General features: G+C 34.0%; 1 protein-coding gene across 4 annotated transcripts in view; it reads left to right on the top strand.

Annotated features, from left to right (window-relative positions):
* Positions 1-16,050, top strand: part of NPNT (nephronectin) — a 111,996-nt gene that overhangs the window by 34,521 nt on the left and 61,425 nt on the right. For all 4 annotated transcript variants that reach the window (XM_031943180.1, XM_031943178.1, XM_031943179.1 and 1 more), the window contains one exon: positions 15,551-15,643. In XM_031943180.1, coding sequence (XP_031799040.1) covers positions 15,551-15,643 — 93 coding nt within the window. The remainder of the gene's footprint in view (positions 1-15,550; positions 15,644-16,050) is intronic.

The following is a 16,050-nucleotide window of genomic DNA, read 5'->3' as shown; positions in this document are numbered from 1 at the left end:
TGAACTGAACTAGCTATACCCAGAAAAAGAACTCTGGGAGATGACTAAAAACCATTACATTGAATTCCCAATCCCTATAGTTATGCACACCTGCATTTCTGATTTCCTTCACAAGCTAATTGTACAATAATTCAGAGTCTGATTCTTTTTGTACAGCAAAATAATGTTTTGGTCATGTATACCTATTGTGTATCTAAGTTATATTTTAATATATTTTAACATCTACTGGTCATCCTGACATTTAGGGGAGGGGGTGGGGGGGTAAAGAGGTGAAAAATTGGAACAAGAGGTTTGGCAATTGTTAATGCTGTAAAGTTACCTATGTATATATCCTGTAAATAAAAGGCTATTAAATAAAAAAAAAAAAAGAAAATTAAAATTAAAAAAAAAAGTAAAAATGTATTTGATAACTATTTCAAAATAATTAGTTGTTTTTGTTATTTTGCATATTTTATTTCACAGATATAGGCACACAATTCTAAGAAGTTCCTTTGTTGCCACTCCTTACACATCAGTCATCACTGCTGCTCACTTATATCCATCATACATCTCTCCATTGTTTTGTTATTCACTCCCAACTTTCCTTTCTTTGAGACTATCTTATTTTAAGATTTACAACAGTATATCCCTGGGATAACATTTGTGGTTTTTTTTTTTTTAAAGGCAAGATTTTGTGCCATTTAGAAAATTGGAATCATGAAAATGCTGTAAAATTTCCTAAATGATGAGCAGCCTTCTCTCTTCTTCCTATTTAATTATGCATCCAAATATTTTCCATCAGTTTTGCTTGTCCCAGATATGTGTACTTAAATAGATTGTTTATCTATTGCCAGATATAGGCAAAAATATAAATACAGAGAATGAAACAATTCCTATTCTGAGGCAGAATCTTCTGGGAGCACATTCTAAAAATTTTTCATCCATTTAGTTTTTCTCATATAGATTAATAGGCTGATCTTTTGAACAATCCTGTCTTTTTGTGGAGATTCTGTCATGTTTTGGAACTTGTGACCATCAGCACAATAAGGTGGCAAATTAAAAATTAAAACCCTAAGATTACATATATTACATATGCATCTCTGCCTGTATTCCATGAAATTTCCATGCAGTAATCTGTTTTCTCACTTGTTTTTGATGGCATTTTAAGTTCAGCTAGAAAAAACTTATTGATAAGTTAGTCCTAAACTTCCCTTTTTTAAAGATACCTAATGAAATAAAATAATCACACAACTAGTAAGAAATAGATTCAGGATTCTACTCAGGTTTTACAACCATATTCTAATCTTTGTTCCATGTCTCTGGGTTGCCTCTAAAGCAAACTGCTACTCTGCTATAGCTGAGAACTATAAGAAGTCTATATTAAAAAGAGTCTTCATAGCAGGGAAGACTTGAGTAAAGACCTAACCTCTCAAACATACCATCTGTGTTTCCCTGGGGAAGCTACTTCTTCCCCCTCCCCCCCCACAGGTGAATTCTTTTTTTTTTTTTTTTTAATTATACCTTTTTATTTACAAGTTATATGCATGGGTAATTTTATAGCATTGACAAATGCCAAACCTTTTGTTCCAATTTTTCCCTCCTTCCCCCCTCCCCCTCCCCCAGATGGCAAGTTGAACAATACATGTTAAATATGTTAAAGTATAAATTAAATACAAAATAAGTATACGTGTCCAGTTATTTTGCTGTACAAAAAGGATCAGACTCTGAAATAGTGTACAATTAGCCTGTGAAGGAAATCAAAAATGCAGGTGGACAAAAATAGAGGGATTGGGAATTCTATGTAGTGGTTCATAGTCATCTCCCAGAGTTCTTTCACTGGGTGTAGCTGGTTCAGTTCATTCCTGCTCCATTGGAACTGATTTAGTTCATCTCGTTGTTGAAGTGGGTCACGTCCATCAGAATTGATCATCATATAGTATTGTTGTTGAAGTATATAATGATCTCTTGGTCCTGCTCACTTCACTCAGCATCAGTTCATGTAAGTCTCTCCAGGTCTTTCTGAAATCATCCTGTTGGTCGTTTCTTACAGAAAAATAATATTCCATAATATACTTATACCACAGTTTATTCAGTCATTCTCCAATTGATGGGCAATCATTCAGTTTCCAGTTTCTGGCCACTACAAAAAGGGCTGCCACAAACATTTTTACACATAAATATAAGCCCAGTAGTAACACTGTGGGATCAAAGGGTATGCACAGTTTGATAACTTTTTGAGCATAGTTCCAAATTGTTTTCCAGAATGGCTGGATGTAGTCACAATTCCACCAACAACAATGTATGAGTGTCCCTGTTTTCCCACATCCCCTCCAACATTCCACATTATCTTATCCTTTCTAGCCAATCTGACAGGTGTGTAGTGGTATCTCAGAATTGTTTTTATTTGCATTTCTCTGATTAACAATGACTTGGAGCATCTTTTCATATGGCTAGAAATAGTTTCAATTTCTTCAAATGAGAATTGTCTGTTCATATCTTTTGACCATTTATCAATTGGAGAATGGCTTGATTTCTTACAAATTAGAATCAATTCTCTATATATTTTGGAAATGAGAAAAAAAATGTTTTCCTAATTTATTGCTTCCCTTCTAATCTTGTCTTCATTAGTTTTGTTTGTACAAAAACTTTTCAATTTGATATAATCAAAATTTTCTATTTTGTGATCAGTAGTGATCTGTAGTTCTTCTTTGGTCATAAATTCCTTCCTCTTCCACAGGTCTGAGAGGTAAACTATCCTGTGTTCCTCTAATTTATTTATAATCTCATTCTTTATGCCTAGGTCATGAACCCATTTTGACCTTATCTTGGTGTACCATGTTAAGTGTGGGTCAATGCCTAGTTTCTGCCATACTGGTTTCCAATTTTCCCAGCAGTTTTTGTCAAACAGTGAGTTCTTATCCCAAAAGCTGGGGTCTTTGGGTTTGTCAAACACTAAAGTATTAAAGTTATTGACTGTTTTGTCCTTTGAACCTAACCTATTTCACTGATCAACTAATCTATTTCTTAGCCAATACCAAATGGTTTTGGTAACAGTAGCTTCATAATATAATTTTAAATCTGGTACAGTTAGGCCACCTTCATTTGATTTTTTTTTCATTAATTCCCTTGAAATTCTTGATCTTTTGTTTTTTCCATATGAACTTTGTTGTTATTTTTCTAGGTCATTAAAATCGTTTTTTGGGAGTCTGATTGGTATAGTGCTAAATAAATAGATTAGTTTAGGTAATATTGTCATCTTTATTATATTTGCTTGCCCAATCCAAGAGCATTTAATATTTTTCCAATTGGTTAGATCACAGGGGAAGCTACTTCTAAGTAAATTCCACAGAAGTTGCCTGCCTATGGAGATTGGGAGTTTCCTACAATCTGGACTCCCTCCATACATTTTAAATAATTTTTTTTGAAATCTTAAATGATGACTTTAATACTGAGGGAGAAAAAGTTTTAACCTAGAAATTACATTCTTTGACTTTAACAAATAAAGTATTAATTGAGGGTTTAAATATTGCAATGTACTATATTTGAGACTGTAATTGTGAAGTAGTTTGCTCAAAAGTAATTGGCATACATTAAATCTAGAAAAAATAAGAGGAACAAGTAAATCTGCTTGAGTTCCTTTCAATGATACAGAAACCAATCTCTCCATGTTTACCTGTACTATGAGACTCTCTTCTATGGCCTCCCAAACATTTGATAAGGAGTATCCAGCCAGATACTCACAAACTCACAAAACAAAGGTTTTGTGTTAGAAACCTTTGATTTCTCCTGATCTCTAGAGTTCTAATTGATGCTTTGACCATGGACTTTTCCTTTTTTACCCTTCCATATGAACAACTCTTTTTTCTGTCATATTTTTGATGACTTCCTTTAGCTTGTTTTTTTCTCTAGAATTCCTCATTAATATTATGTTGCAGCCTGCTCAAGCCCACCATTTACCTTTCCATTTCTCACTCTGTGATGCTGTTTTTTTAGTTCTTTGGAGGTACTGGGGTTCTTGATTCCAGTGCATACTGCCAACCATACATGAACATAGCAATATTCAAGGAAATTTCAAAATAATTGTGTGAATTAGAGGGCAGAATCTGGTACATACAAAAATTAGCAGAAATAAATTATTTTATTTAAATGTTTCACATTGCTACTTTAATTCATTTGATCTTGAATACTAGAATTATAAAATTGCCTCTAGTTGCAATTTTTCCTTCTCCTAAAATATAGCTAAATTTCTTTCATGCATTGTTCCATTCCTGACATGGCATTTTACAGCGTTCTGGTCATTTTCTGCTCCTACTCCCTTCTTTTCTAAAGCTGCTCTGAATTCTGGAATAGTCCTTGTTTTTTCTGGCCATTAGTAAGCATAACTAATGGATTGGGCGCTAAAGTAAAAGTAAAGATTGCTTTTTGCTGACTGAGTGAAATTGGTCAAACCCCTAAATCTTTCATGCTTCCATTTCCCCATCTGCCAAGTGCTGTATGGTTATGAGTCCTGGAACAGCACAATATCCCTAGAATTCAAGTTTCAGCTGACTCCCAAAAGCCAATGGAGAGGCATATGGTAAGCATATACTAGCTATAGCATATTTCAAATGATGATGTACTTATAAAAAAAGTATGATGACTTTATGAATAGAAAAGAAGGTGGACCAAGCATGTGATGATAACGATAACAGATAAACAGCCCAAATGCTGGTACCCATAATCATATTGTACAAGTTTTCTGCAGAGGATTTAAGAATGTGGTGCAGTTTTTACTATTGGAGGGACTGTCCAAATCAAGGAGGTGACAGATTGAAGTATATAAAGGAAAAAAATTTCCTCCCTTCCCCCCCCCCCAATTCATAGGGATGTTGCAAGGATAAATATAATCATTTATGTAAAATAAATTGAGATTCCTAAGGAGGAAAAGTTGCCTGCATGTAAGAGCCACTAATAGACACTTTTATAGAGGTGACATTAATACAAAGCATTGTCATTTCTTGTTTTTGTGTTTCCTACAACAGAATTTTAGGTTTGAACATAAGAAAAATTCTTTCATATCCAAAGGCATTAGAGTGAGTTACCATGGGAATTCTTTTTCCTTGGAGATTTTAAAGAGCAGAAAACTTTCATCTCTCTGGGTATGTTTCATCTGGTCCTGCTTGAAGAAATAGATGTGCTCTCCAAGGTCTTTCACAGACATATTTTTCTGTCATTTTCCTCTTCAAAGTTCTGCCCATATTTGAGTCTCCTGATGCAAATAATTAACTTAATAATTCCATACTCCTTTTAGCTGCTTTTCTCCTAACTTTGACTGACTTACATTTCAAAGTAGCATCCTGGTTGTTTTTCTGATGCCCACTTTCCTTTTGCTTTCAAATGATCCATGCACACTATTTGTAATGAGAGCCTTTTCAAAGTTGCTTTTGGTGGAAGAGGGGGAAAAAAGGAGAGAACACTATTCAAGGCACTACTGGGTCTAATGTCTTAGTATTTTTTCCTTTGAATTCCTTAGTTGATTGTATTTTGTTGATTTGCCATAGTTGGAAATCTGCTTTTGGGACCCAGTTCCATGCAAAATAGTTTTGGAACAAGGTTAAGGGATATCATATTCAAGGGTCTGATTCTCTACTAAGAGTGTCTCAGACCCATTTAGGTAATGAAAATAAGTTACCTAGCCATGACTGTGTGTGCATATATGCAAATCTATATTAAAATGGGCATTATACAAAAATATATTGATGTCTAATATAACTTTTGATATGCAAATTATCTAGCTATTTTATCTCTAGGAAAAAAATCCCTATAACATACATTGGAATTTGTATTTAAATTCAAACCAATGCATCTTTAAAACATCATGCTGATATTCTTTTTACACTAGTCTGAAAATGATGACCATTCTCTTTCTGCTTATCTCTAGGGCATATATAATTTCCACATGTATTTTAAAAGAAACATCACATACTATTAGGCTTCCCCCCTCCTTCCACACCACAGTTTTATATTCTAGAAGCTTAGTAAAAAGCATGTTTAAGAAATGCTCTTTTAAGGTATACTCCCTGAGATGAAGAATTTTTTTAACATTCTTTTTGCTTAACCTGTGCCACTATTGCTACCTATCTCTTGAACAAATTTACCATGCATTTATGTGAAAAATAAAAACCAAAAAAGAAGGAACTTTGAATATCCCAAAGATTTTTCTGAAAGTTAAAGATAGAAAATTGCAGGCAGTAGAACTCTTCTTGTTATCCTTGAACCAGAAGCGATGCTGTACACAAAATGATCACTTTGAGACATATTGAAGAATTTCACAGAAGTCATTTTACCTCTTTGCCTTAGTTCCTTCAATCATAAAATGAAGGATTCAGACATGACATCTAAAGTCCCTATCAGCTCTAAAATTCTATGATTCTGTGTCAGAATTTCTAGAATTCTTACTTGATACTTTTCTGCCCTTTTAAAATTTAATTTTATTTATATAATATCTTTCCTCAATTACATTTAAAACAAATTTTTTCACATTTATTTTTAAGATTTTTGAGTTCTAGGTACTTTCCCTTATCCCCGCCCCCACAATTAAGAAACACATGTGAAGTTCTGCAAAGCATTTCCATGAAATTGACTTCTATCTTGATAGAAAATACAGAGGAAAAGATATAAAGACTTGAAAGAAAAAACAAATAAACAAAAAAGCATGTTTCCTTACTTTTCTTCTCTTCACCAATTCCCAGGCAGATAGACTTTTTTTAGGAGGAAGAAAATGATGGGGGAAGAAATATAATTGAATGGAGATGTGGAGATGGGGTAGCAGCAATATTTTTTCCTGGGCCATAAGACATGCTGAAATTGAGTTATTTGGTATTTTTATATGTGTGTGATACAGAAACACCTACACCAAAAGGTACCTTTTAACTCTTTGTTGATTCAAAGATTGTAAGCTAACAAAAGAGGCGTATGATATAAGTTCTTAAACTGCACATGATACACTATAGAACCATATACCTTGCAGAGTTTTGTGTATTTTGAATTACTGTAGTTGAAGGCAGTGTTTTGATCTGAAGATGGGATTTTGAATCGTCTTTTTGCAAGAATACAATTCAGTCAAGTGAAGATTTGGTTCTCCCTTTCTTGTTTATTGATATGGAGTTATTTTCTTCATTCTTTTTTTGCCCATTGTCCTTGCAATATCTCTGCCATTTATGCTTCTAAATTATATACAACCCTCTAGAACAGGATTCTTTGTTTTGGTTTTCTGTGGCTTTAAACCTAACATAACAAACATACCTACAGTATTATGTAGATGTATAAAAATAAATAAATGATTCCTAGTACTCCAAAGATGATCTTATTTGCATTAAGTAGATTCTTCTCAAGTTACAAAGAATAAATAATACTGTGTTCTCCTTTTCCTTGTTTCTTTGACATCTCAGAATGGTTTTATTTTTCCAATACATTCGAATTTTGGCTCACAGGATAATTAGGTCATGAATGTAATGTTTCAGAATTGTTATATAGATTTAAATTTTTCTAAGTTAATATTAAGAACTCTCCAGTAGTTCAAAAAAATGAGACATTCCAGTGGTTGTGAGCATTTCTTCCATGACCAAAGACTGCAGCTCTTCAGCTTAGTCTCTGACAGTCATGATGAGTTTGCTGTAGGCAAGAAAAGTCATTACCTGTTCTTCCATAAAAAGCCTCTATGAGATTTGCAAGGCAAGCAAGACAGATATACAAAGCCATTGGGACTTCATAGCAAGCATAGGTTGTTCCATCTTTTGAAATAACTTTTAATAGCTTGGAGTTACCTGTTTGCCATGATAAGGCACTTCTAGATGACTCTAGTGGAGGATGTAAGAAATTAGGACATTAAATTAGCAATAGAAAATATGGCCTAACTCTCAGTATCATAGTTATATGAACTTGGATGTGTTATTTGTTTTTTTTTTTAAACAGGAATAAAACATTTGGAATCAGATTCACTTGAAAATATTTTAACTTAACTATTATCAAATTTAAAAGTGGCATTCATATTTTTTCCTAAGCCATTTATGACTTTTTCCAGTTTTAAAAAATGTCTTGGTCTAGAAGTTGATGAAAATGACATGTAGAAAGGAGCAGATTACTTGTGTGTTATTCAGTTGTTCAGCCTCCCTGTTTAAAAAAAAAAAAACTATCAAAACAACAATCAAAACCCTGTCTTTGGGGCAGGCAGGGAATACTTGGGAATCTACCCAAGTAGATAAATATTTAATTGGCATAGCCACTTAATTTTTTGTCAGTCTCTCTAGGGTGGAGTACCAAATACCCAGTATGATTTTATGATGAACCCACTGCTAACACATATGTTATAATCAGGGGTGGGGAATATTGCTCCAAAATTTCCAGGTCAGTTCTGCATTGCTCACATCCTTTGCTGTTACAAACTAGGTATTAGAGTAGCATTGATATTCCTCCCCCCAAGTTCTGTGAATTCATTCATATAATATAATATAAAACAGATGTTTTCCTTTACCCATCGAAGTTCTTCCATCCCTTAATGGACAATTATGAAAAATGGATCCAAAAGAAATTTATCATCTCGTGGCACATCTTGGAATTTACAGAGTTGGGTTAACAAGGAACAGTCTTGTTAGAACCTTTGAGAATCCAGATTACCTTCATGCTGTTATGAAACATTAAACTATATTTTTAATGGAATATGTATTTTTTCTTTTCTTTTTTGAGACTGAGTTTTCCTATTATATAGAGACTGCATATATAATGATCACTCACAGGCCCCATTGCACTGCAATTAGCAAGAATTTGACCCACTCTGTTTTCAATCTAAGCTAGCTTGCCCCCTTTCATAGGAAGCCTTCTCCAACTTCGAGAGCCCCATCATATTGGTACTAGATTTAATGCAAACACCTGAGTTACGTTAGCTTTACTATAGCTCAAAACTCTTGAGTTCAAACAATTTAGTAATGTTGGATTCTTCAAAAGCAGAGAGAATTTGCCATCACATATGGCTGGAACATCTACATTTGAAGATTCTATTATGATTCTTTTCACTTAATCAATTAATAGATTTTTATCAAGCATCTACTATGTACCAGACATTGTGCTAAGTGTGGGGGATACAAAAAAAAGAAACAAGAGACAGTTTTTGTCCTGAAAGAGGTTAAAATCTAAGTGTGAAGGAGAAGACATGCAAACACATATATACAAAGTAAATATAAGTGGGTATGCACAGGCATAATAAGTAAAAAATAGTTGAAAGCAAAGGTGTTAGAATTAAGAGTAGTAGGAGAAAGCTTCTTGTAAAAATTGGAATTTTAGTTTGAATTGGAAGGAAGCCAGGGAAGTCAGTTGGCAGAATTGAAGAGAGAGGTTATTTTAAGAAAAGGGTACATAGTCAGAGAAAATGCTAGGTGAGAGATGAAGTGTCTTATTTATGGAATAACAAGATTTATGGAATAACAGTTTCACTGTATTGAATTTGAGGAATAGAGTATAAGATGACTGGAAAATAGGTGGGAGCAAGGTTATGAGGGACTTTGAATGTCAAATAGGATTTTTCTTGGTTTCTGGTGCTGTCAAAAGTAGTAGTTACTGAACTCCCAGTATTCAGAATCCCCATTGTTTGATGGATGAATTCTCACTGAAAGAAGAGAGAGATCCCAATACAGCAGAATAGGTGGTAATAAGGTGGGAATTTATGAGGAGTCTAAGAATCATTTTTCATCAGTCTTAAGAGAAGCATGTATTTTCTTGTAGGTGTTACAAATGCCAGATGATTTAATAATCATAATACCTCTAATTTATACCACACCCATTGCTGTGGAGTTCAAAGTACTTTATAGATTTTGTTTTGATCCTCAGAAGCAGGAAGGAAGCAGATTCTGTGCCACACACATATACACCATCTTTTTGCTTTGCCTCTTTTTTGGTGAATCACTTGGCTTCTATACCCATTTTATGTTGTTGTTGCCTCCTAAACCAGGAGTTGACACTGGAGCAACTTCAAATAGCAATTCCTTCAAGCTCTTTGTAGCGGGTTGTTCAGAAATTCTCTGCTATCTAACTATGTAAGATGGCAAAGCATCCCAAATATTCATTTTTGTCTTCAGCTTACTCCTAACTTCCTGTGTTTGTATTCCAAGTCCACCTGTGTGCTTTTGGGCAAGTCTGACTTTTTATAGCTTATCTATAACGTGGGAATAATAGTACGTAAACTATGTACATCAGAGGATTATTGTGAAGAAACCTTTTGTAAACCTTAAAACACTATATAGGTTAATTTGTTATATAAAAGTAGTTAAGTGATTCAATGTATAGAGTATTGGGTCTTGAGTCAAGAAGACTTAACTTTAAATTTGCCTCAGACACTAGCTATGTGACTGGGCAACTTGCTTAAAGTCTGCTTTGCTTTCCTCAAATGGACAGAAGGGGCAGATGAGAAAAATTTGATCCAATGGCCATGAAATTGGCGGAAGCAAGTACTGTGGAGCATTTAGAGTTTGCTTAGGGATTAAAGATGCCAACGTAATCCATTGCACTCTGACTTTTGTCTTGCCATTGGATATCAATGATTCTGGAATAGAGCGAGGCTGATAACTTTATGCAATTGTCTCCTTAAATCCAATTCACACATGAGTCAAGATATCACCGCATAATATCATCAGTCCTCAAAAATGAAGGATGAACAACCTCAAATATATAATGGGCATATTAAAAGCACCTATGAGATGAGGATCAAATGAGGTAATATTTGTAAAGTGCTTAGCACAATACTTAGCACATAGTAGGCCTTAATTAATGTTTGCTCCCTTCCTGCCCCTCATCCTGCTATTTAATTCAGTTCCACAAAAATGCATCAAATACCTACCACATTTCAAGCCATATTCTGAGTCCTTTGTTAGCTCATATATCCAACTTAATTAAATTCTTCTTTTTTTATTATAACTTTTTATTTACAAGATATATGCATAGGTAATTTTTCACCATTGACAGTTGCAAATCCTTCTGTTCCAACTTTTTCCCTCCTTCCCCCCATCCCTTCCCCCAGATGGCAGGTTGACCAATACATGTTAAATATGTTAAAGTATAAGTTAAATACAATATAAGCATACATGTCCAAACAGTTATTTTGCTCCATAAAAAGAGTCGGACTTTGAAATAGTGTACAGTTAGCCTGTGAAGGAAATAAAAAATGCAGGTGGACAAAAATAGAGGGACTAGGAATTCTATGTAGTGGTTCATAGTCATCGCCCAGAGTTCTTGCCCTGGGTGTAGCTGGTTCAGTTCATTACTGATGGAACTGATTTGGTTCATCTCATTGTTGAAGAGGGCCACATCCATCAGAATTGATCATCATATAGTATTGTTGTTGATGATCTCCTGGTCCTGCTCATTTCACTCAGTATCAGTTCATATAAGTCTCTCCAGGCCTTTCTGAAATCATCCTGCTGGTCATTTCTTACCAAACAATAATATTCCATAATATTCATATACCACAATGTATTCAGCCATTCTCTAGTTGATGGGCATCCACTCAGTTTCCAGTTTCTGGCCACTATAAAGAGACTTGGCACAAACATTCTTGCACATACAGGTCCCTTTCCCTTCTTTAAGATTTCTTTGGGACATAAGCCCAGTAATAGCCCTGCTGGGTCAAAGGGTATGCACAGTTTGATAACTTTTTGAGCATAGTTCCAAATTGCTCTCCAGAATGGCTGGATGTATTCACAGTTCCCTTAATTAAATTCTTTATAAAATATCATAGGATCTTAGATGTGAACTGAAAGTCTCTCACTTCATAAATAAGGAACGAGATCATAAGTTATATAAGTTGCCCAAGATCACATAACTTGCAAAAGTCTGATGTGGACTTCATATCTGAACCTCCTTTGCTTCCAAGGCACTATCCATGATACTATTTACTCTTTTATATTACCTGAAAAACCAGGTATTCTGAGATGAAAATTGTATCTTTTTGAAATAGAAATGGAAGGAATATTTGGAAAGAGAAAATAGGTAAGGGAATAAAGAAAAGTAGATTTTTGGTTCAACACAACGAACAACTTTACAACATAAGACTGATGCTTTGAAAGTATTCAAAATATTGCTATATAACTACAGAAAACATTATTTTACCTGATCATCAATGCTGACTAATACCTTTAAAAAGATGAAAAATTCACTCATATCAAAATGCATATTATTACTAGCCCCTATTAGATTGTGAGTGCAGGTACTATTTTTGCTTTACAATGCTTGGCACAATATAGGCATCTAGGGAAGAGTGGATATTAAAAACTCAGAATTCTTTTCTGAAGCAGGACATTTAAAACACAAACTCATTTCCATAATAAATTCACAGACACTTTCTTTTTTTCTCTTTTAATCCCCCCCTCCTCCCTTAAGCAGGCTATGGTTAAGCAAGGATTTTTTTTATGTATACATATATAGATATGTGCATACACATATACACACATGTGCACATGCTTCCCCCCCCATATACATACACACATACCTTTCCTATCTCTGCTAATTCTATCCATGGATCCTTATCTACTTACCTCATGCTTTGCTTCCCCATCTACCCATCCCTTCCCTCTTATTTCTTTCCAGATTTTGGAGGATGTTATACCCTTCATGGTACATAAGTAGTGTTGCTTATTTAACCCATTCCTGATGTTAGCAGGTTTTCACAACTACAAGCCCTCTTCCCCCTCTAATGCCTTTGTGTCTATTCATCATCTGCACCTCATTACTATTTTTAGAAAGTTCGTTGAACTTGATCTTTGATAATTGGCTCTTATGTGTTTAAATATTCTATTGAGTTCAGGTTTGGTTGATAGAAAGTCCTGAAAATCTTGTTGAATGTCCATTTTTTCTCATTCAATATTATGAATAATTTTGTTGGAGATGATATTTTTATATGCAGGCCTTATTCTCTTGATTGTTAGTAGATGTGATTCCAGGGCCTGTGGTCTTTTATTGTAGCTGCCAGTAATCTAATATAGCATGGGGAACCATTATAGGTTCTTAACAATGAAATAACATAAAAAAGATGAGATTTCAAAAGGGGACAACTACATGTGAAAAAACACTTTTCCTTGAGTTGTGTGAAATCATTGTTCCTTAATTTACAATCATCTTTTATGTTATTACTTCTATCAATCTGTGATCTCATAGCAATGGTGTTTTCTCCAGGGTGCACATTATAGCCTGTTATATTTTTGTATATGTGTGTGGCCCTTACCATATTGTCTCATAAAACCAATATGTGAATAGCAAAGGAACATAGAGACCATCTATTCTTGATTCCCTTCATTCTGATACATGCCCAACCTTCCTTCTTTTTGTAACAAACATTGTATGACTTCACTTATGTAACCTCTTTGTTGGTAATAATACTATATCTTGCAGTGTTTTCCATGTCCCTTTTTATTGTATTTTGGGAAACCTGCAACTTTAGCTCACTAGGACCTCTGTTATTTTACAACTTATAAATATATAGTATTATAGGAAAAATATGGAAGTTAAATGATGGGTTTCTATTTAAGAGATAAGTTTCAAGTCATTAAAATCACTGAGCAATTATTTTCCCCAAATAGTCCATCCTGTATTTCCTTTTTTCTTCATTTCTGGGCCCACTTCATTATTTATTTGCTTTGTTTATTTTGTCCTAGCGAGGGATATGTATATGTAACACATATACATATGCACTTGTACTTATACATGTACATATACACACATGTATATATACATGTATATATGTATATATGCATGTATATATGTATATACATGTATATATGTATTAAATGTGGATGTACATATATACGCACACATATACTCACATGTATATATGTATATATGCATGTATATAGTACACTCATGTATGTATGTGAACTCAATGTCTTTCCAAACTATATATAATAATTCAAAATTCTTAAGCATTCTTCAACCACTAAAGTTTTTCCTTTGTGGATAATTAGGCCAAACTCTTTTATGGTTTATGAATCTCATTCAGAAAGTTTGGCAGCATGCCAAATCTTTAACACAGGAGAATCTGGAAAACCCTATTATCTATGGGAATCCTTTTTTTTTTTTTTAATCACTGAAATCCTTCAGGACACCTTAATGTAATAATCAGAAATTTAATGACAAGTCTGGAGGACAAATGACCAATTACTTTGCTAGTTTCCTTAGAAGTCATTTAATTCAGCCCCTTCATTTTGTAGCTGAATAGATGGAGGAATAACAATGTGAAATGCCTTGATCAAGGTCAAACAGGTAGTAAGTGTCCTCACTGGGATATGAGCCCATATTTCCTAACTTTTGGGGCCAATGCTATTTCCCACTATACTATTATTACCTCTTGAAATAGAGGGTCATTCTCTATTGGCACATACCTCAAGGAGTCCTATCTGATTTTTATACAGGTGGGGGTGAGGGAGGAATGGGAAGGCACCTAGAGGTGAAGAGCCTTCACAGTTGTGTTTTCTTCTATTTAACTAAATGCCTTTTTATGGACAACAAACCAAAAGTCCAGCGGAAGCTCCTGCCCTCCCCTTCTTGCTTATTGTTACTCAGTCATGTCTGACTTTTCATGACCCAGGGGTTTGCCATTTCATTCTTCAGCTCATTTTACAAATGAGGAAATTGAGGCAAATAGGGTCTAGTGCCTTGAACTCAGGTCTTCCTGACTCCAGGGCTGGCATTCTATTCATTGTTTCATCTGACCCCATCATTGCTTTCTCAAGAGCCACTTTTACTTCTTTTACTACCTCTACAAAACTCTACTGAAAGATTTCATTGAACGACAAAAGGGAGCCTGCTATCTCAAAGATTACAGCTGGGTGGCCCAAAGTCTTGGGGTTCTACAATGCTGGAAAGAGTTAGTATAGATTATGCCCACTTCTAGAGGACCAGAGTACAGAGAAGACCCACAAATGTAGACAAAATATAAAATATTGTCTATTAGCACAGTTTTCATTAAAGAGAGAATTTAATTTACAAATATAATTTCAAACTTCTGAATATACCTAATTAGAGGTTTATAGTTGAAGAAACTTTAGATGTGCTTTGAGTAATGAGATTGTGGATAGTGATAAAGATCAAATGATATAATTTGGGTAAAGCAAACTTTAAAGTGCTAGATTGTAAATGTTAGTCATTATTAATATTATTATTAAAGGATAATACAAAGTTTTTTTTATTATGTCCATACCTACCAATGTTTAGGTATATATTGTACATTTAAATATAAATATGTCCCTAAACTTAATAAAAATTCCAGATCGAGTCGAATCTTTAATTAAATAAATATGTATGATCTGGTATGATGCTAAACTGAAATATTTTAAGGATTAAGTACCATTAATTCATGAAATTAAAATAAAATAAATTAAAATTAAAAAATTTTAGTCATTCTTCCACCATTTTTGTATATTTTTTATCTATTTGATGATGTGTCCTGCTTTTCTTTCTGTTATTGAAATAGTACATTAGTGTTGATGCTTACAGATATAGTGTTTCTTGTACTAATTGACCTAATAATACATGTCCATTCCTTTTTTCACAGCTGTATGTCAACCCAGATGCAAGCATGGTGAATGTATAGGACCGAACAAATGCAGATGTCATCCTGGATACTCAGGGAAAACCTGCAATCAAGGTAGGAACAGAATTTGATGTGCATAAATAAAAACACCCAGCCCTTTACAAAAGAAACTGCCATTTCCTTTATGAGTTTAGTGGTAGTTCCTTTTCAAAGTTTGATCATTTCCTAAATAACATTTAGCAACCCACATCTGATAGTCTGCTAAAACAGAGGAATAATAATTCCCAAAAATACATTAAAGTTTGTAAAATTCTCTACATTTATTATCTCATTTGCTACTCACAACGACCCTTGTGAGATAGGTATGTTATTGTCTCCATTTTACAGACGAAGGACTAAGATTGAAACATGTGAGGTGAGAAAGTCATACAGCTAGTAAGTGCTTAAAACAGCATTTTAATTTGGGTCTTGATTCAGAAGATCATTCTTTCTTTCTTTTTTAAATAACAGCTTTTCATTTT

Source organism: Sarcophilus harrisii, chromosome 6 (assembly GCF_902635505.1).
Source record: "Sarcophilus harrisii chromosome 6, mSarHar1.11, whole genome shotgun sequence".
NCBI classification, from domain to species: domain Eukaryota; kingdom Metazoa; phylum Chordata; class Mammalia; order Dasyuromorphia; family Dasyuridae; genus Sarcophilus; species Sarcophilus harrisii.
This window is presented reverse-complemented; position numbering and strand designations above follow the sequence as displayed.